Source organism: Alosa alosa, chromosome 12 (assembly GCF_017589495.1).
Source record: "Alosa alosa isolate M-15738 ecotype Scorff River chromosome 12, AALO_Geno_1.1, whole genome shotgun sequence".
In the NCBI taxonomy this organism is placed as follows: Eukaryota; Metazoa; Chordata; class Actinopteri; order Clupeiformes; family Clupeidae; genus Alosa; species Alosa alosa.
This window is the reverse complement of record NC_063200.1, coordinates 32906449-32932503: the sequence shown is the minus strand read 5'-3', so window position 1 is coordinate 32932503 and position 26055 is coordinate 32906449. Positions and strand designations below refer to the sequence as shown.

Here is a 26055-nt window from a genome sequence, read left to right as displayed (position 1 = left end):
ACTATCATTGCGAGAATAGGCTACAATATGGAAAATGTTTCAAAGTTCCCTTTGAGTCTGATCGGCTCCAAACACCTTTCCAACAAGTTTTGTGAAAATTGTAACGGTAGCTTTTGCGATATTGTTGACAGTCCTACCTCACCGCAGTAGGGTGCAGTAAATGGAAGCTTTTGATAGCGCACGCCACTAAAGAAAAACGGAAAACCACCAGGACAAACCACTCAGGGGTGTAGGCTACTCTGGAACCATCACTAGGTCACTAATTTGTGCGTTATTTACGTTTGATTACATTTCAGATGCGTGTTGGTTTCCTGTAGGCCTAGTATAGCATTTTTTTTCTTTCTTTCTTTTTCTATGTACGTATTTTTTTTTTTTTGGGGGCATTTTGGTCATATTTGAATATTGGGGGGGACTCGTCCCCCTCAATGTCTATGGTGACTACGGCCCTGGGGATAACGCTCTGTTAAGTTCAATACACTTCCTCAGTTGAAGTACAAAAAACTATTGCCCATATATGAAGCAATTTTATCTATGTGTAACGGATGCCAGCTAGCTTAGCTGTGCTTGTGGAACGTTGTTAAACCTCACTCCCCGATGCCTCAAGAGTGCTGCTGGCATGCGAGCCAGTAGCCTGGGCTATTGGCTCAATTGTTAGCGCGCTCGCCTCCCAATCCGAGGTGCTGCTGTTCGCGGGTTCGTGTCCGGGCGTGTGCAGGGCTGAATCGCGCAGGTTCAACACAACGCAGGTTACATTGGTGCCGTGACCCGGATCTGGAGTGAGGTTTAGTGGGGTGAGTGTAACGGATGCCAGCTAGGTTAGCTGTGCTTGTGGAATGTTGTTAAACCTCAGTCCCCGACGCCTCAAGAGTGCTGCTGGCATGCGAGCCAGTAGCCTGGGCTATTGGCTCAACTGTTAGCGCGCTCGCCTCCCGATCCGAGGTGCTGCTGTTCGCGGGTTCGAGTCCGGGGCGTGTGCAGGGCTGAATCGCGCAGGTTCAACACAACGCAGGTTCAACACAACGCAGGTTACATATGGGAAAATAACATGGAGATTTTTACTAATCACACCTATCAAATTCTGTTGGTAACAAATGACTTTAAAATGCCATACATACTTTTTTTATCTGACTTGTTTCTGTGATCTTCGATGCTGTTAAGAGGGCAATCAATGAGTCTTTTTTTATGTAAACACTATAGCTATTAATCAGCATGGCAAAGCTAAAAGATAATGAGGTGAGAATTGCAGATTGTAGTTACAGTAGACAAATCAATGGATCCTGAGGGATAGAGAAGCACACTCAGCCAGTGTGAAGACATGACATGAAAACATGTCTCTGAGGCAACATTATCACAAGAGGAGGAGCTTCATAGAGAGCAGAATGTAGATTCACCATCTCCACCTCTCACTGAAGCAGATTTCTTCACTGAGCAAGATGGGCAATGATTAAATAAACATTACCGCAGATCAGTCCTGCTCTTTTCACCTAGCCACACAGCCCTCTATCTATAAAGGGAACACTTAGGAAGTCTTATGAAGCTGTTATATACTTGCTTAGTCATTATATATTAGGTCTTAATATCCTAAAATCAGAAGTGTGGTTAGTCCCAAAAACAAAGACAAATTTCATGTTATTTAACGGTTAATGGTATATCACACTTTAAACAAAGTTTCCTTCGTTCCCTCGAGTAACCTTGAGCAGTCCTGCTGTTGTGGAGCCTATTTAATTTGTCACAGTTAGATTATTTCCAGCAGTTCAGAACTCAACCATGGTTTCCTTTCAAGCATGATTTCGGATGAAGCTGAATGTTGTTGTACAAGCTGTTGATAAACATTGTTTTTTGCTTTATAGGAATAAGAACTGAGCAAATATCATCACTTTCATTCTTTACCTTGGTGGCCCCTCTGTGTCCCCTGCAGTATGCAGTGCCTCCTCTGATTGATTCCGTTTGCATTGAGTTAGCTGAAGTTATGAGATTCCTGTCAAAAGTATCTTTTATTACTCTTGTCATTTGTGTAGGTTTTTCAGCCTTTGCCGATGTTGCTGTTCATGTCAACATAGACAGGTATGTGATAAAGAAATGACTTCACTCGGTGTTTGTCCATGCCATGCTGTCAACTCACCCTGTGCTCCTCCTTTGATCCACATAGACACAAGTTTCTGCTTTAGAGCGACTTTTGTCTGGGATCTACAGTGCTGCATGCTTAACCAGCCACTTAAACAGTTGTTTGTGCCAGTATCACAAATACATGGTTAAGTAGCTTCTCAGGCCTTCATTATTGAACTTAATATCCCATATCAAGTGTTGCACACAGAGAAGTTGAATGAATGAACAGGCTATTGCCAGTTTCAACATTGTTGTGCATAGAGTATTGGGGTGTGGTTCTTCATCTGATTTTATGATTACACCAAAGACATTTTTTATGTCTATTTCAATTTCCCATTCACAATGTAGGCTACTTCAAACAGATGCAAACAAATATTCATTACATGACAAAATACTTTTATTTTGCCATTCCATTGTTTTAGTACTTCTGGTGTTTTCATTTTGTAAAGAGATATGCTATGTTAGACTGTGTAGACAAAGTTAACTTGCCTTAGACAGGTAGGTACGTTCACTGTCTTATTTGTTAGAGCACGTAGATGCAAAAAAACGTATCACATGCCATGCTAACAATACACCTTACAAAATATTTTTATTTTGTCATTCCATTGTTTAAGTACTTTTGGTGTTTTCATTTTGTAAAGAGATATACTATGTTAGGCTGTTTAAAGATAACTTGCCTCAGACTGGTAGGTAAATTCACTGTGTTATCCATCATATCAGGATAGATGAATAGGTTTAAGGTTTTGTTCAAGTTGGAAAGTGACAACAAACAAAAGTTCAACGTTTGTTTTAAATTTATATTTTCCATTGTTTGTCATTTAGCCTACTCATTTGTGTAAACCCAAGCATAGAGTGGAATGTATTTTCAAGGGGACAGTCATCTTGACTCCCCTCAGCCTTGTCTTGAATGTTCAGATTATGTAAAAACAGGCTACTGTTTCTTTACAATATACGATACAATATACTTTATTGTACTGTAGGGAAATTTGTATGCTGCTCACATAAATGCATTCACAATAAAAACACGCGATATCTCTGCCTTTGTGACTCATACTCTTTCATCCTAGTGTAAATTACCTTATCTTATTTTCCTTTCAATGAAATGTGGCAACTTTTGGCGGGTTTGTGTAGGTGGATGATGGCAAGGAGACAACAGATAATGCACTGATGAAATCTAGATGCCCAGAGAATACAAATGCTGATTAATTGTCTACATTGCTGTAGATTTAATGAACAAATGTAAATGAATGGAGGAAGTACCAGCCTGTGCACATCCTGCCCCCTTAATTTGTTGTTAATCCTTAGTGTGTATAAAAGGTGCAGTTGAAGGTACCATAGGGTACAAGGTACACTCCCAATGTTCCCCTACCTGTCAGTTCAGTATCTGCTGTTCATGCAGTCCTGCCTCAGTGGCCTAAATGGGAAACAAAGTGGCTTGAATTGAGACATATGCTACACTTCTGATAACAATTTTACTTTAGGAACTTAGAATATTGTATGCATTTTGTTCTTTATTCTCAGTTGTAGGCTCAAAAATTATAAAACAAATATAACAGAACATACAACAAAGAAACAATAGACCAATATAGAATGCACTTGATAATTGGAAAATGTGTCTTAATGCAGCACCTGTAAACACTTTTTAAAAAGTGTGACTATAGTTATGCATAGCATTTTTATTGAGCTTACCAAGTATATGTGTCTGTTAGTACAAGCATCTTGGATGCTTGAAAAAGAGGTTATTGTAAACAGGCTCCCCTGTTCTCTGGCTTGGTGTATCTAACTTGGTATAACAATATAACTGGATCAGGATCGTCATCTTAAGACTTGTATTATGAACATTTCTGCAGATATTCTTGGCAGAAGAATCACAAAGATTATTATCGGCACAACCTATTTGGGTTTCAGCCGAAGCATCATACAAATCTGTTCATAAAGGATGAGATCTGCATTTTTATATAGAAGATAAAGATTTGTGTAGATCAGTATCATCACTGCCAATCAGCCAAAATGAGTTTGAAAATATCGGCATATTGGCAGAAATCCAATATCATGCATCCCTGGTTACGAAGCTAATGAAAGAATAGAACTACTCAATGATGTCAAAATTCTTAATGATAATCAATATTTAGATCACGATTATTTAACACGATCACTCAATGATTTTGGGAACATCATCCATAGGTTCAATTGAATTTTCAATAAAAAAATGCATGCAAAAAGAGATAATGTACAACAGTTATAGACAGGTGATATTTTTGAGATATGTGCTTCCTAGAGGCATTTTTTTTAGTAAAAGTTGGGAACAGGACTTTTTAACATAATTAAGGTGTGCTGAATCGAACTAGCCCTGTTCCCAAGCTGAATTTTGAGTTTATGACCATCTAATTAGCATAAACAAAATGGTTGCCAAAATGGCGATTTTGGGCACTTTCATTGGGCGGATTATTATACCATGTAAATCAATTCATATTGTTCACAGAAATCTCCCTTGGCCAATAGATCAAGGAGACAGGCTGTGAAAAAAAGAAAAAAAATCTAGTATTATGCCTATGTTAATTACCTGAAAAAACCTTTTTGATTTTTGAGGGACAAGAAAGATGTGTAGTGATGAGATGTGTAGCTCACTGCTCCAGGTTAATGTGTGCTTCAATGTGTGACCTGTGTGTTCACTAATTCACGGATGGGATACATGCAGAGACAAATTCCTTGTATACCCAAGTATACTTGGCCATAAAACCTGATTTACATTACATTTTACATAATTGAAGCTAGGGCTGGGATAAACGATTATTTTTTAAACGATTAATCTAGCGATTATTTTTTCGATGCATCGATTAATCTAACTATTCATTTTTTCAGTCCGATTCGATTTCGATTCGATTATCGAGTATCTCCCCATTAATTCACTAATAGCAACTTATACATGTTTATTTACACATCTGAATGAAAAAAAACATGAATTCTTTAACATTGCAATATATGGTTATTGCTCTTAAGATTCCAAAATAAAAGACTATATACAAGTGCAAAGCAGGGCTTGAAAACGAAATTATTTTTCAAACGTTCCGTTCCGAACGGTTCAGGTAGGCCTATGTTTAACGTTTTCGTTCTTGCATGCGTTCCGCCACCAACATATCGGTCCTGAACCGGTTCGGAACGCAAAATATCGTTCGTTCTTAAAGTTCCGGCAGTGTTTGGCGGGCCTATCAAGTCTATTTTTGTGGACTTTACCTGAGAATAGACGTAGGCTACTCATTATTTCCCCTTGATTTAGCCTATACCGTAGCTATGCCCAAAAATAATAAATCACAGGCGGCATCCAAAAACATTCAGATGGGCTATCCATCCCATAGCCTACAGACTTACTGTAGGCCTAACCTATGCCTATGAATAATTTCTTATCAAAAATATTACGTGCTAAACTCCTTACCTGGTTATAGCCTAAGTTTTATCCATATGGAGATCTTCAAAGGCTTGCGCTATAATTCCAACCCTGTTTATAAACGAACCTGTCTGTTGCTGACAAGGCCCATCTCAAATTTCCCGTTTAACTCTTCTACATAGAATAGGCTATAATTGCGCAAACATTTCAAATCTCGACTTTAAAACGACAAGGCGTGGACAGGCAAAATAGGCTATTACGCATAGGCTACAAACAATTTCCAAATCAGTTTCAGTAGCCTACGCTACGAAGCTGGCCTAAGATCCGAAGTGGCAGGCGGATAGGTTACATTACAACAGCAAGACAAAATATACACATTTGGACCAAAGGTCCATTTATTCGTTTTTTTTTTTTCAAACTGCAGAAATCCAATTATTAGGCTGTTATATAGAGAACGGAAAAAAAACGTTATTAACCGGTTTTGTGGATTTCAGAATAACGTTTCTGTTCCGGAACAGTTGAAGACCATTTTGTTTTCGTTTCCGTTTCCGCTCCTCGTAAATTCCGTTCGTTTTCGGTTTTCGTTTTTGTTCCTTGAACCGGTTCGGAGCCCTGGTGCAAAGTAATGCATTCTTAGTCAGAGGTAGCATTCAATAAAGTTCAGTAGTGTATGTCTAAGTGCCTGTCATTTTAAGACAGGGGTGGGCAAACTTTTTGGCTCAAGGGCCACACTGGGTTTTGAAAATTGGCCGGCAGGCCGCACAACAACCACCCCGACACACACATAATTTTTTTTTACATTTTTTATAACCTATAATTTAGTATGACAAAATCTTTCTTAATATTAATTGCTTAAAAATACTGCTAATTTTATGCTGTTTAACAAATGTATAAATTGTGCACTGTCGCTTTAATTCACGTTTATTTCTCAATGATCTTCTGCCTGCTATGGTATGGCCCTCTCACACTTTTTAAATGGTCAGTAGTGGGAACTACTGCTGCCTTCATGATTTCCTTTTAAAAGTTTCTTATAAGAAATTATCAACAATGACAAGCCAGCTGGAACCTGCGGCTCTCTCTCCCTCTCGTGAGTGCAGACGCGTTCCCAATTAAATGGATCGCATGTTCACGTTAGATCTGCTGCAAAGGAGATAACTAAGAGTTAATTTAGTTTAACATGATGTTATCTCTATTTAACATGATGTTTTCACATTGACATTGTAAACGTTCTCTAAGGAGAGTGAAAAGCAGTTTGCAGTAAAGCTAACCAACGTCGTCTCTATCGCAGGAAAAAAATAGCGAGCAGCCTGATAACCAAATGAAATGCTCAGCGGGCCGGATGAAAGTGCTTGGCGGGCCGCGGGCCGTAGTTTGCCCACCCCTGTTTTAAGACGTTCGTGTGGGAATCCTTGCAATTAACATTAACACGGTTAAAAGGCTGCTGGTGTGTGGATGCAATTCATAACGTAGTTAGTTCAAATAACGGTTCGTACTTCTCCTTTGGACAAGCACTTTTGAGTCTTGGAAAACACTTTTCCATTTACATCGGGATTTTGCAAACATTCAGAGTCAATAAAATGAGCCCTGCATGAGTAACGAATGAGCAGCTGCAAGTAAGCATGCTAAACTTGACACCCAAACAGTATTCTAACGTTACCTTTGAGATACTGCTTGATTGCATACTGTAACTTAACTTAGTTTAGTCTCCTCAATGTACTATGTTTTGATAAGACCTTAGCAGAGTTTACTTTAACTTTAATTCAGCAGTTTAAATGCTGCAAATTTGCGCAGCATGGTCACGATGCTAAGCGGATTTAACAGCAATTTAGCCCACTGTGTTCTATGCAGTGCTTCTATGTGGCAACAACAATCCTTCAACAATCGTGAATATTTTGTTAAATGCACATGCAGAGGAGGAGCAGCGGGCTTGTTACGAGAGAGAGCGGGCGGGGCGAGGAAAACCTGTGTGAGCAAAAAGTGCAGCTCAATGAAATTATTTTATCTTATCTTTAATTTAAATAGTAGGCCTACAACATAGAACATCAATGTGTGGTGGCCGGTTTTGATTTCGTGGTACCCAGCCACAGATTAGTCAACGTATGGAAAACACTGAAGGTGTAAAATTAAAAATATTTAGCAGCACACGTTATGCTTGACGAATCGACGCTCATATTTTGCGTCGACGTCATCGATTACGTCGACGCGTTGTCCCAGCCCTAATTGAAGCGAATTAGGTTGTAAATGTATGTAGTCTCGGATTAAGTTACACAGGCCTTTACCCATTTCGGTAACACTTTACGGTAAGGGTACATGAAGTAATTCATGATTTATGGATTACTTTATTCATTAATATCTAATTAATACGCAGGAATTTACTGAGTCCATAATTTGTCATTTGTTACCTCATACATGAACACATTACTAAAGTATTAGGTACGATGGGCACATAATTATGAATTATGATGTATTAACCATGATCATGACTATTTTTCTGCCAAAAATGTGGTCATCACTGCTCAAATTCTCATAACTTTGGAGTTCTCTAAACACATGTCATTATTCACTACTTTAGTTGAGGGGCCACAGACACGATGAATGCATGAGCATCCTAAAATTCATGTAATCATGATGATCATTCTTAAGAAATCATAAATCACAATGATATACCCATCACACCTAATGCTTTAGTTGATGTGTTGTTCATACGTGAGGTCATCATGAATGAGAGTATATGAATTCATGTCAATTCCTGATGATTAATAGGATATAAAGGATAAAGGAAGTAATGCATAAATCATGAATTAATTCATGCATGAATTCATGATAATTCATGTACCTTTACCGTAAAGTGTTACCCATATTTCTTCATAACCTTTGTGTTAGTAAAATGATTGAATGTCCTGTGAATTAATAGCTAGATTAATAACTTTATAACTAGTTCAAGTTCAAGTTACTTTATTTGTACCCAGAGGTAGATTTTGTTTGCAGTATAGAGTGCTTCAAGAGAATTTACCAGAACAAGAGCACAGAGGATGCCATCTTTACGGCAATTCACTCTGCCCTGTCCCTCCTTGACAATAGCAACACCTATGTGAGAATGCTGTTCATTGACTTCAGTTCAGCATTCAACACCATTATTCCCTCCAAACTGATCACCAAACTCAGTGAACTGGACATCAATACCTCCCTCTGAAACTAGATTCTGGACTTCCTAACCAACAAACTGGAGTCTGTTAGATTAGATAACCTCACCCACTCAACCCTCACCCTGAACACCGGCGTGTGCTGAGCCCTCCTTTACTCCCTCTTGTCAAGTCAAGTCAAGTCGGCTTTTATTGTCAATTTCTTTACATGCACTGGTCATACAAAGAATTGAAATTTCGTTTCTTACTTTCCCATGCAGACATAGACATGCTTTAAATACAGACATAGACATACTATAGACATAGACATAGCCATAGACAATAAACATTAAATTAAAGTGCAAGACTGAAATATAGAACATGTATGTATCAAAATAGAAATATAGGACATATATATAAAAAAAATAGAGGTAGTTGTGTTGTATATTTATATAGTCTTAACAGTTACATGAAGTTTAAACTTGTGCTTGTGTGACCTGTATATTTACATTGATATGCAGTAATTTCAAGTATATCAGGCTTGATGTGAAGCAGCAACACGTTAGGCTGCGCAGTCACAGTGCAGTTCCACAGGGCGGTGTTGGGGGAGGGGGGGGTTAGGGTAGACAGTGATGGGATCCTAGTTTCCTAGGTTCCTGGCTGGCTGGTGGGTGGGGGGGGGGGCTGTCAGTGATGGGAGAGTGGGTAGAGTGTTCAGCATCCTGATTGCTTGGTGGATGAAGCTACTTGCCAGTCTGGTGAAAGGGGAGCGGAGGCTCCTGTACCGCTTCCAGAGGGCAGGAGGCTGAACAGTTTGTGTGCAGGGTGGGTTGTATCCTTGACAATCATTAGTGCTTTTTGGGTGAGGCGGGTGGTGTAAATGTCCTGCAGGGAGGGAGTGGTGCTCCAATGATCCTCTTAGCTGTGTTAACAGTGCGCTGGAGGGTCTTCCTGTTCTGATCTGTGCAGCTTCCGCCCCACACTGTGATGCTGCTGGAGACGATGCTCTCGATGGTCCCTCTGTAGAATGTAGTCATGACAGGAGGCGTGGCACTTGCCTTCTTCAATTTGCGCAAGAAGTAGAGGAGGCTGCTGGGCTTTCTTAGCCAGTGATGCTGTGTTGGTGGTCCAGGAGAGGTCGTCGCTGATGTGCACCCCCAGAAATTTTGTGCTGCTCACTCTCTCCACAGCATTTCCGTCGATGGACAGTGGTGGCAGTTGTTTGTGGCCTCTCTGAAAGTTGACAACAATCTCCTTGGTCTTGCTGACATTTAGCAGGAGGTTGTTGTCTTTGCACCATTTAGCCAGCAGGTCTACTTCTTCTCTGTAGTGAGCCTCATCGCCCTTAGTGATGAGGCCCACCAGTGTTGTTGTGTCGATCCGCAAACTTCACCAGATGGTTGGAGCTGTGAGTGGTTGTACAGTCATGTGTTAGCAGTGTGAAGAGCAGGGGGCTGAGCACACACCCTTGAGGGGCCCCCGTGCTCAGGGTCTTCACCAGGGTCTTCACCTAACTGCATACCTGTACATGGCTCTAACACCATTGTCAAGTTTGCAGACAACACTACGGTGATTGCTCTCATCAGCAACAATAATGAGACAGCCTGCAGGGAGGAGGTCCAGCACCTAACATCACGGAGCACCGACAACAACCTGGCTCTCAACACCAAGAGGACCAAAGACCTCATTGTGAACTTCAGGAAGTCAAAAGCTAGCACACAAAGACCCATCCTCATCAACAGGACTGAGGTGGAGAATGTCACCAGTTCATGTTTCTGGGTGTCCACATCTCTGTTGACCTCTCTTGGACCCTCAACACTTCTACCTTGATCAAGAAGGCTCACCAGCATCTCTTCTTCCTGAAGAGACTAAAGAACACAACCTCTCTCCTCAGATCCTGGTGAACTTCTAAACCTCTATCGCTGCACCATTGAGAGCATCCTCACCAACTGTGTCACAGTATGGTGGCAACTGCTCTGCCTCCGACTGGAAAGCACGGCAGAGGATGGTGAAAACTGCTCAACGCATCACTGGTTCCTCACACCCTTCCATCCCCGGTGCTTCCTTGCCTGTGCCTGTTGAGATGTCCATGTCGATGGCAACCTTCACAGGGACAACAAGGAGGCGAACATTTTGCCCCTATCCAACCCATAGTATTCTATTTATATATAAATGTACACACTTTATTACACTTAAACATAGCGATATTCTACTGATATTTATACTGTTCATACTGCACATACACTTATATATTTTCAGTACTCTGCACAATGACGATGAAGTTGAATCTAAGATAATCTAATCAAATGAAACATGTGACTGCTGGCCATCTTTCCCATTTGGTATCAAGGATATGATGCTAGCTTGTTAGTTAACGGTTGTTCGTGATTAGTTCAAAGGAACTCCAATGATTTTAAACTCCAAACATGTGTCTCCCCACCACGAAGAAGATGTTTACCAATGAAGTCAGGCCACACTCTTTGCCAAAGAGGACCGTAAACATAGTCAAGAGTATAATAAGGTGATAATACGGTTAATTAGCATAATAATAGTTTTTTTTTTTGCATTTTTATATTTTTCATAGCCTTTACTTTTTATTTATTGCCCACGGGAGATTTCTGAGATGCACAGATGTGAACAATATTAATTTATTTACATGGTATAATGATGCCCGTCCGAAGAAAGTGCCCAAAATCGCCATTTTGGCAGCCATTTTGTTTATGCTAATTAGATGGTCAAAAACTCAAAATTCTGCTTGGGAACAGGGCTAGTTGGATTCAGCACATGTTAATTATGATAAAAAGTCCTGTTCCCAACTTTTACTAAGAAATGCCTCTAGACCCATATACAAGGACTTTTTTTTTTAAATAGCACTTGTGTATTACCATGTGAAGCAAAAGGAATGTATGGCTAAGACAAAATGAGAGCATTGTTGCAAAATGGAACACGGGAAAATAATCCTTATTTGTCCAAAGTTGTTGGAGGTCATAAGTAAGGGATAATGGACGACACAGCGTTTGGTTAACAGAAATTAATGCATGTTTGATGTGGTAATGCGGCTGTTACACCTCGAGTGCATTAATTTATCTCGCTTATACCACTGTTGCCACTTGTGTTGTGTTCATTTGCTGTTATAATTCAAACTTTTTAATCGCTAAAACTGTCTTGTTTGTAGTACTTCTTTCTGCCACTTATCAACTCATCACATCATTTCAACTTGCAGGGCAAACTGCCATTCTAAATGTATGGTTGCTATGGCCAAAGGCTTGTTTTAGTTCCATCACTCTCGTTGTCAAGCAGGCATATCCCAGGATTTTGTTGAACCTTAGCTATGTAAAATGGCTATTTTACTTAGCCTACTGCCACGTAACTAAGCCAAAAGCCAGCTCAGTCATATGCTACAATGATGCTACGTTCTGAACGTCTGTCAGATCATTATTTCATAGCTCTTAAAGCAGTTCATTTAAAACTGGAGCTACTTCATAGGTGTGCAGTTAACACAAAATGTTGGGAATACACTTGTTAAGAGAATTCCAGCGATGTTTCACATAGATCTCTGTTTCTCGAGGTCACCGAGTGCTGTCGGTGCGAACATGACTATGGCTCATGAACATGCCCCCAGAGTGCCCCCTGGCAGCTCTAGCTGTTGGCTGCAGCAACAAGATCTATGTCAAAAATCGCCAGAATTTTTCTTTAAGCAAGTATGTTGCTGTACAGTATGTTAGGGCATGACAAAACTTATAATGAAAAAATAGCCATAGCATTTTGGAAGTACAAATGTAAATAGGAATGTGCAGTGAAGCTTTATTTAGCTTGTTCATGTGTATTTACTGTGTTCAGTGAGACAATCCCCATTAGTATCTGAGGACATGAAAAGTCAAGCACATGATCCCATTTCCCAAACCCATTTCTCATTAGAGGAATATTTATTAAAGGTATTTTGGAGCCTGTACAGTGCATGGACCGTGGATAATGGAGTTGGATAATCATCACATTCTCTGGTTCTCTTAATATTTAAACCGCTGGTAAAGTCAGTGCATGCACAGTATGTCAAGTCAAGTCAAGTCAAGTCAACTTTATTTCTATAGACTGAGTTGAACCAAAGTGCTTACAAACAAACATAAAACAATGACAATGGTACAACAATAATAACATAACATGGGGGGAAAATAAATAAATAATTGAAATAATAAACAAATTGGTCAAAAATAAAGAGTGTGTGTGTGTGGGGGTATTAAGGTAGATTAAAAGCTTGAGAGAAAATGAAAGTCTTTAAGTTAGACTTAAAGCAGTCAATGGTTGGAGAGGACTTAATATGTACAGGTAGACTATTCCAGAGTTGGGGGGCAACAACAGAGAAGGCTCTATCACCCTTAGTTTTAAGGCGTGTTTTGAGGATATAGAGAAGATTCTGAGATGAAGACCTAAGTGATCTTGGAGTGCTGTAAGGAATTAGTAGGTCACCTATGTAAATAGGTGCCAAACCACTGAGGGCTTTGAAGACAAAAAGTAACATTTTATGTATGTTACCTAAAGCTAGGCTGAACCACTTATGATTTAACCTTGGCTTATCACAATCAGGCGCGCGGGAACCTATTTTTGACCAGGGGTGCTGAATAACAAAAATAATGGATGTCCGACAATTTCTCCCCCCAACCCCCACACACACCCCCTCCCCTGGACATGTTTCGGATTTTGACTGCTAAATACGTAATTTTAGTGCGGTGTGCGGGTGATAGCGAGAAGTTTTAGAAAAGTCCTGGGCAGCCACAAATTCCAATGTTCCGCGACAGCACTCGAAGTCCACTGCCCACCCTAACCCCACAGAAGCGCACTTGACATCATTGGCCTTTCAGTATAGCTAAGGAAAATTACTTTTCTGATCGTCAAAACCACACCACACACAGATGTTAGGCTTTAAATATAGGCTAATAATCAGGCTGCAATGATCTCGCAAATAATTTCTGAATAGCCTAAAGTGTGTCGTCTCCACAACAAGTATGTGTCCTAATAATTTCTATCTTAGCGACTAGGATAGTGAAATGATTTCAATAGATATAGGGCCTACATTTATTAATTTCGCAAAACTGTAAAACACAATTAAAGTTTCTTTCAGCTTATCCATGCTTTTTTTGAACGTGTAAATCACATAGAATATGTAGGCCTATATCAACCGTAGGCCTACACACTTGATCGCTATCACATAGCTGAAACCACGCTACTGTTCTTACAGTAGCCTAACTGACTCTCACGTTCACGTTGATCTCTATAACCGTTCATTTTTAGTAGCCTATATTCAAACCTATCCATAACCCATGCTATTTGACTCATCATTTCACATACAAAAATATAAATAATGTCAGACAGCAAATTAGTAATTATTTAAAATATATAATCATTTTTAAAAATCTATCTCCTGCCAGCGGGGGGTGCTGCAGCACCCTCAGCACCCCCCTTCCCGCGCCCAATTGGTCTGTTATGTAATCCTGATAAGCCAGTACAATTGATGATATGCTAGGGAGGGTTATTTTTCTGTATTTGAAATCTTTTCAGGATGATACACTCTTCTCCACTTACTAATTAAAGTTTAAATATGCCCTATATATGTGACATTACACTTTTTTAGCGGTTGCTGTGAAGCTAATGAATTGTTTTAAAAGAAACTTACAAACTCTGAATTTAAATGCATTTGGATTTACATATTGATCGTGAAAGTCAAGGCCTCTCTTCTAATGCTCTTCTTGAGAATAATCAAAATAAGAAGTAAAGAGACCCTTTATTGCTGTTCATACATGTGTAAAGATGGTAAACATAGTAATTGTTCATCTGTTGTTTAAACTCAGTTGTGATGTTCATGAAACTGGCTTGCAGGGGTGTTGGAGGTTGCCCATCGGAGCCCATTTGCTTGCTGGTTTAGCTCGATGCTCTTCTGCTTTGGGGGAGGCATTCTGTCTGGTATGATGCTGGCTGAGCCCCCTGTGGCCCCACTCTCCAACACCACCAGTGTGTTGCTGGCCTCCCTGATGTGGTGAGTACTTTGATAATCTCATTTATGTATTCAATGACATTTATTTTTAACTTTTTTATTTTTAAGTTTTCTGAACAATTGTACATAGCGCCACAGTGCAGCCATGTACATAAATATACAGCATAATATACATACACAAATATCCTCTACCCACCCTCCCCAATCCCCATGCATCCTCATCCTCATAACCTATCTGTACAAGTTTATATTTGGAGTAAAGTGAACCTACATCTTGCCACCCTCAATCAAAAAGAAAAAATAGGGTATACCCCACATACATACAAAAAAAAGAATGTACATAAAAAGGCATAAATAAAAATAAATAAATAAAAAGTAACACAAATACTAATAATTAAATACAGGTAGTCATTTAGTTATCCTCTCCTCAAGGTAGCCCCACTCCTCTTCCCAGTCTACTGCAGAAACCTCATCAAAATAATCCATGAAAGACCCCCAGGTGGAATAGAATTCTCCCACGTTTCCTCTGAGAGTGTATTTTATCTTTTCTAACTTTCTGCCTTCTGGTGTGGGATGGAGATTTTGGGCCTTTCCAGTTCAACAGGATAGTCAAGTCGAGTCAGTTTTATTTTTAAAGCGCATTTAACATGCACATAGTGCAACCCAAAGCGCTGCAACAAACAAGACACATAACAAGACAAACGATGCCGGATGGAGCGGGCGTAGTCGCCAGCATGCCAATGACATCAAGACATGACAAATACATTTAAAAAATAACAAATACAAAAAATGCTGGACGGAGCGGCGTAGTCACCAGCGTACCCGTGACACCAAGACATATAAGACAGACAACAAAACAAATAAACAAATTAAAAGTGAAAAAAAAAATATTTAAAAAGGGGAAAGGTGATGTTAAAATTAGTCCAATTTCCAAACCAGCTGAAAATGTCCAAGGGCAATGATGATCCGTGAAAACTGATATGCCAACAAAGTTCTTTAACGTTAGCAAATGATCAACCCGGGAAATTCACTGGCAGTCTAGAGACGGACAGTCCGAAGCAGTGGGCGACCGTGTAGATCCGCAACCCGGCGGACTCCTAACAGCGACCGTCCGTTACTCCGTGAGACTGCAGCTCCCCACCACCAGGCCAACGCCAGTCTGCAGCTGGCATGGCAGCCGCCAGGCCAGCAACAGCTCGGCGGCCAGGGCTAATAAGGTTGCAAATGTCACCACTGTTTGAGATCTTCCTGACCACAGGAAGTGGGAGTCATCAGGTTTGGTCCCAAATATGGCCGTGACTGGATGGATTTCAATGGTTATTGTTATGGTTATGGATTTGACAGACGCCTTTGTCCAAAGCGACACAAAAACAACATAATATTTAAAATTGAACACGGAAAAGGATTAGAATGTTGGTCAAATATAATAAGGAGAATAGTGATAAAACACAACAATATCAATTCAATCAATAGCCTAATAAAATAAGCAATAAAAATTAGGGGAAAAGCAATAATAAAACAATAATCTCCATTCAATCAATAATATAAAAACAATGACATGGTAAGACTACATTAAGAAGAATATCAATAATAAACAATAATGTCGAATTGATCAACAGCCTAATGAAAATAAAACAATATTATACAAACCATAACACATAAGTGCTTAAACAGTACATGTTGAACAGGAATGTCTTTAGACCCCTCTTAAACGACTCAAAACTACCACAGGAACGGAGATAGCAATAGCAATGACTATCAATGAGATATTTATGAAATGGAACCCCTTTTATCAATTATGCTTAAAATGAGACTGTTTGCTTTTATCTGAAAATATGTTTTGATAACCTTTAATCCATTTCAAGCCAAAAGCCAACAATTAGCTAATGTATATCTACAGCTATAGTTCAATGAATAAACACAGTGTAGACATCGACTCAACAACTGCAACGGCCTCCTCATGGGCCTTCCGGCTTGAGTGGTGAAACCGCTACAGATGGTCCAGAGCGCAGCGGTGTGTCTGGTTTTCAATCAACCAAAAAGAGCATACAGTACGTTACCCTGCTGTTCACTGAGCTCCACTGATTACTCTTAGCCGCCCGCATCAAATTCAAGTCACTAATGCACTTTGCTTACAAAGTGATGGCTGGGTCTCCTCCCACTAACTCATATGCTCTCATAAAGGCTTATGTTACCCCCTCGGCCACTACAGTCCTCCAAGGAATATTGTCAATAAACTACTTGAACAATCAGCGACGCGAGGGGATGGCGCTCTAGTTTTGAAATCGAAAGTGGCTGTGGTAGTAGCAACGCTTGCAAACTACTATGTTGTTAGAAGTGTGAGAGAAGGTAGAAGGTCTTCCTGGAAGAGTTGGGTCAAGGAATATTGTCTCGCACTGATGCCCTTACGCACATGGCAAACCAGAGCAGGTGTGTCTCTCTCTATCTTCACAAAGCTCTTGAAGACCCAACTCTTCCAGGAAGACCTTCTACCTTCTCTCACACTTCTAACAACATAGTAGTTTGCGAGCGTTGCTACTACCACAGCCACTTTCGATTTCAAAACTAGAGCGCCATCCCCTCGCGTCGCTGATTGTTCAAGTAGTTTATTGTCATGTACATAAAAGGAATTATAAGTAATGAAATTCTTGTGCTCGAGAGTCAGCTCAACTTTAAAGAAGACATTTAAAGTGGTAATTAAAATGGTATATGGTGTGTGTGTGTGTGTGTGTGTGTGTGTGGGTGGGTGGGTGGGAATGATGAAATGGGGGATGATGTGTATGTGTGTGTGTGTGTGTTTGGGGTGTTGGTGTGTGTGTATGTGTGTGCGGGGGGTAATGGTGTGTGTGTTGGAGGGGGTAGGTGATGAAATTGTGTGTGTGTGTGTGTGGGGGGGGGGGGTTTGTAATGGTGTGTGTGTGTGTTGGGGGGTTGCGGTGGGGTAGTGTATATGTGTGTTGGGGGGGGATTAATGGGGTGTGTGGGATGGGTAATGGACTGTGTGTGTGGAGGGGATTGATGAAATGGTGTGTGTGTGTATGGAGGTTAGGTGGGGTGGGGGGTACCTGTGTGTGAATGATTGGGCAGGTAATCTGCCGACCGAATGAAAGTTTCATGGTGTAGTTGCATACAGGAACCTGGTAACTGCCATGTTATTAGTCATTAGGGCTGGCTCAGGGGCTGGAGTGTGTGACTGGAGTTTTGTCCAGACAAATGTCGGCATAAGTAGGTCTAAGTGATATGGCCAAAAAATAAAATCTCAATTTTATTTCAGTGTTGTAGACTCGCTACTAGAAGATACAACATGATTTTACATTTCCCTTTTTAAAACTATAGGTTACACTGTTCCCAAGTAACTAGGGCTGTCTAATAATGCAGGTCTTATCAGCCTATGGCACACATACTGTAGGCTAACATTACAGATTTTAGTATAACCAGCAGGCCTACCAAGAAAGGTCAGTAGGTGGCAATGACACTCTGACTACAATATGTTACCAACACATGTATTGATTAATATAATATTTGTAAATTGCATGTCATAATGTCAATGAGGCACATACAAATAGATATAGCCTAATGATAGATGTCTCACTCACCAATTAACTTGATTAATGAAACTGTGTCATTCAAAGTGTCATAATAATCAGTAGAGCCAACAGGCACTTATGCTATTTGTGTACTATAAGTTTTACATCAGGGTCATTCTGTGTGAAATCAGACAGAATCCAGGAAAAATGGTTTCTGCACCATCTCAGATTTTGCTCAAAATTTGTCTACATAATGTTTAGGTACCAAAACGAAGACCTGTAAAATATTCTGTTAAATTCCAATGTGTTCATATTTTCTTTGTCCTTGGATTTTGACTCTAAAATGCCTTATCTTGGAGCAATGTTTGGACATGAATACCTTAAAGCTTATTATTCCTAGCATGCCCAAACATACGTATTCTCAGTATGACTGGACCATTTAAAGTTTGTACTGCATGCCCATTGATTTTATATAAGGCCCTAGATTCGGTACAAATAGCAAAAAAGAGTGACATTGACGGTACTATAAAGTATTTTTTGTACCTACATGACATTATTCAGTATTGTGTCTTTATTAATACTTTATTAATGTTGTGCCAATATTCAACATAGGATTCCACAGGATATGAACATGGAAAAATAAAGGATGAAACCTTTTGGTTTGCATTTTTATTCATTGGAATGAGAAATTCTGACTGCTAAACACACCATTTTAACACGGTTTTCGGAAGGACAGAAATACCAACAGAGAAAGCAGCGCCCGTCTTCTGTCTGACTCACGTGACGTGAACATTGCCTACCTGCAATAGGCTATCACTTCACTGCTTGACACTTACCCCAATAATGTTCAAATGACTGAATAAAAATCCTAAGGATTATCCTACAGACGAGTCTTTTGGGTCTTGTTGCTAATGGCTGCTTACATCTCGTGACAGTGCGTCTTCAGCTGTGCTTTATATGCACCTTTTGCTTTAGACCAGTCTTGATTTTTTGGTCATGATTTTTAGAGGGTGTAAAATAGCAATTTTTGGATCATGTGCCTGACCACATCTATTTTTTTTACTGTTCAACTTAAGTGGAGCGCATGGCGAAAAATTAAATTGGGTGTAAGATAGGAACAAGCCTTGCGTTGCACTTGACGCCGGGTGTACAATAGGGCCCTCAATGTTGTACCATGTTTCCTTCATAGATAAATACACTTAGTTGTATACCTCATTGTTATACCTCATTCTTGGTCCTCCTGAGGAACTCTATCTATCTTATTCCTGAAAAACTCTAATTATTACTATCTAATTATTTATTGATGGGGCAGCCGTGGCCCACTGGTTAGCACTCCGGACCTGTAACCGGAAGGTTGCCGGTTCGAGCCTCTATCAGTGGGAACAGCTGAAGTGCCCTTGAGCAAGGCACCTAACCCCTCACTGCTCCCCGAGCACCACTGTTGTAGCAGGCAGCTCACTGCGCCGGGATTAGTGTGTGCTTCACCTCAATGTGTGTTCACTGTGTGCTGAGTGTGTTTCACTAATTCACGCATTGGGATAAATACAGAGACCAAATTTCCCACACGGAATCAAAAGAGTATATTTACTTATACTTATACTTACTTATATGGTACAGCAACAACTTTATCTAGATAGATAGATAGATAGATACTTTATTGATCCCCAGGGGAAATTCAAGGTCTCAGTAGCATACAGACAACACACACACATTCACTAACAACAGAAAAAGCAATTAAAAGTATATAATATAAAAACACAACTAAGCAATAAGGACAGTAGAATATAAAGAATATACCAAAATACAAATTATACTAACTAACACTTAATCTAAATCAATTCTAAAAACAGTATCCACATAGTGGTGATTAATCAATCAAGAGGCGCTTGCAATGACTGAGGCAGGGACTGAGCCTGTGATTCTCTGTGCATAGTAAGGTAAGGTAAGGTGCTCTGTGTGAGTGAGTGTCATGGTGATAGTGTAATGGTGATAGTGGTCATGGTGATAGTGCAAATGAGTAAGTCCAACAGTGCAACAGTGCAAGAATAAAGTCTATATATCTATGTATATAACTATTTTAAGAAAATAAATCTGATTCGACACAGAATGACCCATCATACTCTAAGGTCGCATAACAGCCACCTCTGCATGGTGCACTAGTGTGTACAACCCCAAACAGAAAAAATTGGGACGTTGTGTAAAATGTGAATTAAAACAGAATGTAATAATCTGCAAATCTATTAAACTCATATTTAGTTGCACAAAGGACACAGACAATGTATAAAATGTTGAAAAAGACAAATTTGACTATGTCATGGAAAATATATGTTAAGTTGGGATTTCATACCAGCAACATGTTTCAAAAAATGTTGGGACAGGCATAACAAAGTTCTGGAAAAGTTGTGTAATGATAAAGAAACAAACTAATTAGGGTAATTGGCAACACAATTGGGTATGAAAAACAATGTAATTTTAATGCTTCTTAACATGAAATTGTGAAGTATTTGGGGAGTTCATCATCTACAGGACATAATATTATTAAAACATTTAGAGAATCCAGAGAAATCTTTGATCTTTGCAAAAAAGGTAAAGAGAAAAAGAAGTTGGATGGCCATGGTCTTTTGGACCTCAGATGGCACTACATCAACACCAGACCTCTTTCCAGATCTGTCATTGTATGGGCAATTGCTAGCCTTACAAGCTGACCCACATCAAGATTTAGGGTCTGGGAACTCCCCATTGGCATTTGGCAGTGCTCAAACCGGAGGGAGGGATAAACGGTTGTCTTTCAAATTCCCTCTGCACGCAATAGGATAGCGCTACAACTCATGAGTCCTATGCGTTTTCCCACCAGCGGAACTAATTGGCTAGTTGATCAAACGTTTGCCAACTTAAACAAAGCTTAACTCGAGTCGCACTGTTCACCAGCAGCAGCCTCCATCTTCTTTGTTTTCAAGTAGCAGGGAATTCATGCGGAACCGTCGTAACTCTGCTGTCATTATGTTAAGCTCAGCCATCGACTCTATACACAATGTGATTAGCCTGATCGAAGTTTGATTTTTCCAGCTTGCAAGCCAACGGAGAGTTGCTAGACTACCCTGGCTGCAAATTACATTAGCTGCCGCTAGGGTGCGTCTAGATTTCTAGGCTAGGCAATTGTGCATACAACCAAAACCATAAATGAATGACGATAGGTTTGGCAGTTAATTATATGGTTTTGGTTCAGTATTCTGTTTTGTTAATGCTTAAAGAACAGAAGTATGTTTGGATGAGGAAGAATGAAGCATACACTGAAAAGTGCACCCTGTCTAAACTGATGCATGGCAATAACTAGGTAATACCTCTAGGCCTATTTTGCTTCCTCTGGCACTGATAATCTGCTGCATATAAAGGGGTAGGTAGAGTCATTCAAATATTTGGAAATCCTTGGAGAAAACATCATACTTTCCATAGAAACCAATAGAAATGTAAATTGAGTAAACTTGAGTCTATTGTCTATTAGAAATGGTCTGATATTTCTCAGAAAGGCTACCACAGCTGACATCTGACTACCCATAACTTTAGCACTGGATTTTAACAATGAAAAGTGTGCTTTTATCAGTGCAAAATACACTTTTTGAGAAGGGTGCCAAGAGTTTTGACCGTGTCAGTATTCACTTGTCCCAGCATTTTGGTGATATTTTGTGTTGAATTTGGGGAAACCAATTGTTGTTTCAGTTGTGTTGAGCCATTGAAATGGTCCTGGTTTTGTTAGTTTTCTCAAAAAAACTCAAAGTGTGTGAATTTTGCTTAAAAACCAACATTCCTAAAGGGGTGCCAATACTTTGGCAGTGAATGTATACTTTGTATATCACATTGCACTTTTCTGCTTTTTTGCACTTCTGGTTAAACGCAAACTGCATTTTGCAGTCTTGGTACTTGTCCTCTGCACAATGACAATAAAAATCTAATCTAAAAAAAATGGAAGGGTGTTGTTCAGAAAAGCACTCCGGTACAAACATGCATTCCCCAATACCACTGTACACCTCTGCCCTCTAGTGTGCATTACAGTAAATGTTCATAAAATACTAGAGGTTAGTAAATGTACTGCATTTTTCTATACTACCCTCTGATGTAAAAGTTATACAGATATGAGAATGTGACACAAATGCACTTTTTTTTTTGTCTGACAGGTATCTGGTGTTCTACAGCCCTCAGGATCTTATGTACTCTTGTACATCCATATCACCTGTAAGGCTGGTGCTGACTGGAATGAAAGAGGTGACTCGGACTTGGAAAGTTTTGGGGGGTGTAGTCCAAGCCCAGAAGAAGTATGAGAATGGACTGTTGGTGATGATTGCAGTGGGCTGGGCCAAAGGTATACATGAGACATGACTATCATCATGACTATCATATTGGGCAGCCGTGGCCTACTGGTTAGGACTTCGGGCTTGTAACCGGAGGGTTGCCAGTTCGAACCCCGACCAGTAGGCACGGCTGAAGTGCCATTGAGCAAGGCACCTAATCCCTCACTGCTCCCCGAGCACCGCTGTAGCAGGCAGCTCACTGCGTCGGGATTAGTGTGTGCTTCACCTCACTGTGTGTTAACTGTGTGCTGAGTGTGTTTCACTAATTCACGGATCGGGATAAATGCAGAGACCAAATTTCCCTCACGGGATCAAAAGAGTATATATGCTTACTTATACTTATATATATGAATAGTTAAATCATATAATCAACACTGTTGTAGTTTGCACCAATAATGGCATGTATGATGTGTCTTTGAATCAGGAGTGTGTTAAAAGGCAAAATATATCACAGTATTTTCAATGAAACTCAAAACCCACAATCTGGTGATCTTTTTTCTCAGTTTTGAAATAAACTGTAGAATACAGTCAGACTCAATACAGCTCATGGAGTTCTGTAATCAGGGGGCGTTTAGCTCTGCCTCTTGGTTAAACATTGGGGGGTTTGGGACCACTTCTTCATGTTCTATAGCAGAACTATTTATGTGTCGGGTCTTTTTATGACTCCTATGTTTGTGTGTGGTTATTTTGTTTTTGTCAAAAAAAGAAAGGCATTATTAAAGATTACAAAAAAACAAAACATTTCCTCCTGTTCATCGCACCCCACCCAACATGTTTCTATTCCCCACTAGTGGGGCCTGCCCCACACTTTGAGAACCACTGTGCTATAGCAACAACATGTACACAATTTCCACCTTGCATGTTTCCCACTACTTTGGAATACAATTGTTTTGTAGGTGAAAAAAGCGTGTTGGTGTGAACACCGCCTCACTGTTCTTAACTCCCAGACCACCACCCCCTCCGTCCCATTAAATACTAATCCGACTTATTTGTATCAGCTGTCCATTTTCTTGATCATGTTGGTGTTATTATTATTTGTATTTGAATACACTGTATCTGACAATGAATGATGAATGATTTATGTGTATGCATGTTTGTGATGTTCCAAACTAACTGCAAAGTTGAATTTTAATTTAGAATCTAGAATCAGAGGGCAACATAAAGCATATGTTTGTTTTTCACTATTTTCATAGCAAATATCATTTATCTTATGCAGGTGCAGGTGGTGGACTGATCAGTAACTTTGAGCAGCTTGTGCGCGGGATCTGGAAACCTGAAACCAATGAGCTCCTGAGAATGACCTAGTAAGTCAGATGGGTGCTCTTTCAGCCAAACAAAAGAAAAAAGATCACTCTAGCCCAAAAGTTGTTTGAACAACTGTTTTTCTCAACAAATAGCTAAAAAGATGGCCTGACCTCAGACTGTACTCTGAGTTAGGGACCTGATGAGTTTGCTGTTAAGTGTCCATTTCCTAGACAGGGAATCACATTTTACCATAACCAAAGCCCATGCAACTTTCTCCTCTATTTTCCATAACCATCATGCCTATAAGCATTTAAAATGTTTACAGTTCCTTGAGCACTCAAATAATCAGTTGCATATTTTCAGACAATGGAGTGAAAAAACTGTGATAGGAAGGCATAGTTTGATTGTAAACAGGGTAATTTACCTGCCCTCCAAATGTATAAGACAAACCTGTTTAATGCTATTTTACTGTCTTGTCATTTCCACACAAGTATTTAATCAACTGCTAACCATCAACTTTTGGTATGTGCAGTCCAACCAAGATAACCCTGATTGGAGCAGTATTGTTCGCCCTACAACAGAATCACTACCTACCTCTGAAGACGCATCATCTGATGTTAATCTATACCGTCTTCATTGTCATTAACAAGGTTTGACCATCCTTATTACATCCTTACATCTTTATTACATTAACATAAACATTCTTTAGGATATATACCAATATCATTAACATTAGACCTGAATGACATACAGTAGCTGCTCAGGGAATGGCATCACTTAGAAAACATAGAAATCAATGTACTGCTGTGTATAAAACTGGTGTCATTCATTGACTAATGATATGTATCATAACACTTAATCGTAAGTTATTTATTTTTAATTTATGAATGTATCTGTTACTTGTTACCCTATTGTCATTAAAACATACGACTCTTCATGACTTCATCTTGTCCAAATGCACCAGCCATTTTCCATCTAAAAGTCTCTTTCATCTGCTGCTCTTTTTGAACATGGTTGACCAGGCTGACACAAGTTGGCCAGGTATTGCAGAGTCCCATTAGCAAGTTCTTACTGATTTCACAAGGCTTTTGCATCACTTCTCAGCGTGTTGCATCAGCCACCTCACTGATGGAAGACTGTTATCTGGTGTTGTTTTACCGAATGCTGGAGGTTTTAAATTTCATTTACCTGATTTTCTTTTATCCTTTCCCATCATTCTGCCTCATTAGCCTTGTCCAGTGCAGACTAACATGACTCCACTCTCTGAGATTCTCCATTTCTCTTATCATAGGCAAGGATGATGTTGACTGGATCTTCTTCCTCGCCGTTTGCCGTCATGGAGTCTGCTATGTATCACATGCTCTTTGCTCGTCCAGCAGCCTACTCCCCTCTAGCTGAGGAGGGTACACAGGCCGAACTCCAGTCATCTAAAACCCCTAGTGTCCACTGTGACAGCCCCAAGAGCTCTGTGCAACCGGACACAGACAGTAGCCCCTCTCATGAGTCCAAGCTCCAGAAGAGGAACTCCACCAATGCAAAGAAGGCAGACCAGGTGGAAGGGAAGGATCCAAAGTGCAACAAGAAAAAAGACTGATCAATGGACATTCCCATCTTTTCATAGCTTTTTGACCATATATCTATATTCAGTGATTCGTACGTTTAATTGTATGAAATGATAATGTAATATATTTTCATATCTATAATGAAATCACAGGATTTTTATTACTGCTTCAATGCATTGGTATTTTTAAGGAATTTTGATGAAAATATTGTTCCTGATCGTAAATTACCCTTTTATTTGATGATTTTGTTTTGTGTTTGTGTGAGAAGGTTATGATTTTATAAGAGATTTACATATATACTGTATATTTTAATAATATTTATACACAAGAAAAAATGTCTGCATGGCAGAATTTGTACTGCAGTGAATGTAGCACCCCACAATCAGTGAATGAAATTTAATCAATGAATGAATTAAATTCAGTTGCACTTTAAATGTGTCCTGTGATTTTAATTCCATAAATAGCTCATAAACAAATGTTATTATTGATTATTTACTGTATTATAATTTACAAATGTGAGTATTTATGCAAACAACAAGACAAAAAATGTAAACAACTTTTATCAACTTACCTTAACACCCTTTTGACAGTGAGAGCATGGTCTCTTGCATCAACTGGCAGGGGAAAATAAAACCTGGATGAGATCTGGATCTCCTAAAATATCTAGCATTCTCAAGATGCTGTAGCTGACAATGTAGTTGAATTTGGAGATGTCAAAATTAAAGGTAGGTTACAGTTAGAGTTTTGGGATTACTTCATCCATTCATGTTTTCTTT

At 39.6% G+C, this 26055-nt stretch overlaps 1 protein-coding gene across 2 annotated transcripts in view; it reads left to right on the top strand.

Moving 5' to 3' along the window:
- The window catches only part of tmem38b (transmembrane protein 38B), a 32848-nt gene extending 7135 nt beyond the window's left edge, over positions 1–25713 (top strand). Inside the window, exons 2-7 of one of the 2 annotated variants that reach the window (XM_048259392.1) lie at positions 2019–2064; positions 14485–14641; positions 22299–22483; positions 23689–23776; positions 24250–24367; positions 25009–25713. In XM_048259392.1, the coding sequence (XP_048115349.1) occupies positions 14535–14641; positions 22299–22483; positions 23689–23776; positions 24250–24367; positions 25009–25311 (801 nt within the window). In that variant the 5' untranslated portion in view covers positions 2019–2064; positions 14485–14534 and the 3' untranslated portion in view covers positions 25312–25713. The remainder of the gene's footprint in view (positions 1–2018; positions 2065–14484; positions 14642–22298; positions 22484–23688; positions 23777–24249; positions 24368–25008) is intronic. The other variant, XM_048259391.1, reaches the window with a different exon arrangement.
- The last annotated feature ends 342 nt before the right edge of the window (positions 25714–26055 follow it).